This window comes from Sinocyclocheilus rhinocerous, unplaced genomic scaffold, assembly GCF_001515625.1.
Source record: "Sinocyclocheilus rhinocerous isolate Xijiao unplaced genomic scaffold, SAMN03320098_v1.1 C36930311, whole genome shotgun sequence".
NCBI classification, from domain to species: domain Eukaryota; kingdom Metazoa; phylum Chordata; class Actinopteri; order Cypriniformes; family Cyprinidae; genus Sinocyclocheilus; species Sinocyclocheilus rhinocerous.
Window position 1 is genome coordinate 1 of NW_015786898.1, and position 2499 is coordinate 2499.

At 35.3% G+C, this 2499-nt stretch overlaps 1 protein-coding gene across 1 annotated transcript; it reads left to right on the forward strand.

The window, feature by feature from the left end:
• Positions 1-6: 6 nt before the first annotated feature.
• Positions 7-2490, forward strand: LOC107736737 (rab-like protein 6). Its single transcript, XM_016548095.1, has 4 exons — positions 7-281; positions 383-566; positions 1320-1375; positions 1455-2490. Exons 1-4 carry the CDS (start codon positions 213-215, stop codon positions 1644-1646), a joined length of 501 nt encoding a protein of 166 aa, XP_016403581.1. The 5' UTR covers positions 7-212; the 3' UTR covers positions 1647-2490.
• The last annotated feature ends 9 nt before the right edge of the window (positions 2491-2499 follow it).

Consider the following 2499-nt stretch of genomic DNA (forward strand, 5'->3'; position numbering starts at 1 on the left):
TCCACAAAGAGCCATTGATCCAGGCCCAGGAGAGTGTCAGCAGTCAGAACGTAGAGGCTTCCATTCTTAGTCCCACTCCGGTACACAATTCACAACCACTGCAGACAGCGTCAGAAGCAGGAGCCCTGTCAGATCCCCAAGCAAAACAGAAAGAAAAATCGGCTCAGGTGGAGTCCTCTGACACAGACCCAGACGAGCCTGTGGCCAAACAGATGCTTTCATTTGTCATGGATGACCCTGACTTTGAGAGTGAGGAGGAAGTCATGCAGAAAGTCAATAAGGTACTGAGTTGATGATGATGAGCATTGTAGTTTATGTTTTTGGTGACTTGTCTGGATTGATAATTTAACCCAAAAGACCTTTGCCTTCTTGTTTGCTCCAGGAATCTTTCCCAGTTAGAGCTGATATTCCCGATCTCTCCGATGATGACATCACCGCAGCTAAAATTTCTGAGCCCATGAAACCTACTGTACTCTCCTTTAAAAGCAAGAATGACGGTGACCTCTTTGGTCTAGGAATCGAGGAAAAGTCCATCAAAAGCAAAGACAGCAGTGAGGAACAAGATGGCAAGTCACTGGAATAAACCAATTTTTTGTATGGAGAATATTAGATATAACAGTCAATATCAGTTTTTCTAGTGATTTTTTTAAATAAATATTGTGCAACATATGTTGTATGTTGCACAAAATTAAATATTCTATTAATAATAACTATTATATGAATAATAGATCATTCATATTACATTACATTATACATATTATGTTAACAGATGATTAAATATTATGTTAAATATACACAATCAAAATTTGGAGTCATTAAGAGTTTTTTTTTTTCATCATTAAGGATGCATTAAATTGAGAGTAAAGTCATTTATCATGTTACAATATATTGTAACATTATATTCTCTTTCAAATAAATGCTGTTCTTTTGAACATTCTATACATCGAAGAATCCTGGAAAAAAAAGTAGCACTTTTTCCACAAAAATATTAGATGCACTTCGGTTTTCAACTGCACCGAATGATGATTTCACAATGATTTCTGAATGATCATGTGACGCTGAAGACTTGAGTAATGGCTGTTGAACATTTAGCTTTGCCATCACACAAATAAATTACATTTTAAAATATATTAAAACACAAAACTGTACATTTAGATTGTAATAATATTTCACAAAATTACAGTTTTTACTGTATTTTGGATTAAATAAATGCATCCTTGGTCAGAATAAGAGACAATCTAATAAAAAATTGTACCAAACCCAAACTTTTGAATGTAGTGTATATTTGCATCAAACGCTTTCTACTTTTCTTCTCACAGAAAAAGAAAGCAAACATTCCAAGGAAAAGAAGAAAAAGAAAAAGAGGAGCAAAGAGGTGAAATATATTCGATTACAATCATTCAAAGATGAAATGACAGACTCTTGTTTTATAACTACTTTGTATTTCATCTCAGGATGATAACAAAAGCAGCAAGAAGAAACCCAAACACAAGAAAAAGGAAAGCGATGAGGCAGGTGTGACCGCAGATGAAAAGGAGAAGAGAAAAAGAAAGTCCCGAAGCAAGAAAACTGATGATCTTGAAGCTTTTCTGGTTGTAGAAGAAGGCTCAGTGAAAAGAGAGGAGGGCGACTATGAGGAACTGTAACACTCCCTCTCTGCTAAAGAAATGTTTGTGCATTGGTACCACAAGCTTGAAAAAGTTCTCATCAAAAACCACAAAAACACATGCTTTCTTTAGCAGCCCAACACGTGATGATGTGTTTATCTGACTGACAGGTTACAAAACACTTCACACTGGTTTTCCATGTGCGACAAACACTTCCCAATCCATCCTCCATCCCTGAAGAGTTTGGAATGGCCGGCGTAGTTCACAGTCTTTGGGCTCAAACTGCAATAAGTGGAAAAGCCATGCAAAATCGCTACTTGCATGTAATTTGACCTTTTACGTTTTTCGGAATGAAATGGACCACTTTCACTCATAACTTTGTGTTTTCTGAATGTTTACATGCTCGCTTTTATATGGTTGCAATACCATCACATATGTGAACCACTACCACTCCGATACAATGTTTTTCATTGATTTTATTGCATTATTAGTTGCCTTGTGAATGTGGATGAATTGGTATTTATGCTCAGTAGATGTTCTGAGAGCATGGCTTTGTGTAGTTTTGCCGTGTGTTTAGTGTTTGAAATAAATATACTGTATTTCATGGTAGGATTATTTGTTTTTCCAAGATATATCAAGAAAAATATTTTAGAAATACAAAGGATTTTGGTCAATAAATGCACTCATGATGGGGGAGTAGTTACGACATAGCAGACATGATTATTTTCGCAATCTTTAAATCAGGAAATGCCTTAAAGGAAACTATGGTGAAAATGCAAGACTTTAAAGAGCTCAAATAGACCAGTTAAAAGTGTGCTTGTATAAAACAATGAGATCTATCTACTGTGTAATTATGCAAAATTGTGTTTTAGTTTTTTTTTTTTTTTGTCTG

Excerpts from the sequence above, each read along its gene's own strand:
- LOC107736737 (XM_016548095.1), top strand. The coding sequence starts at position 213 with ATGCTTTCATTTGTCATGGATGACCCTGACTTTGAGAGTGAGGAGGAA. Across the intron at positions 282-382 it reads TCATGCAGAAAGTCAATAAG|GAATCTTTCCCAGTTAGAGC; the intron begins GTACTGAGTTGA and ends TGTTTGCTCCAG. Across the intron at positions 567-1,319 it reads CAGCAGTGAGGAACAAGATG|AAAAAGAAAGCAAACATTCC; the intron begins GCAAGTCACTGG and ends TTCTTCTCACAG.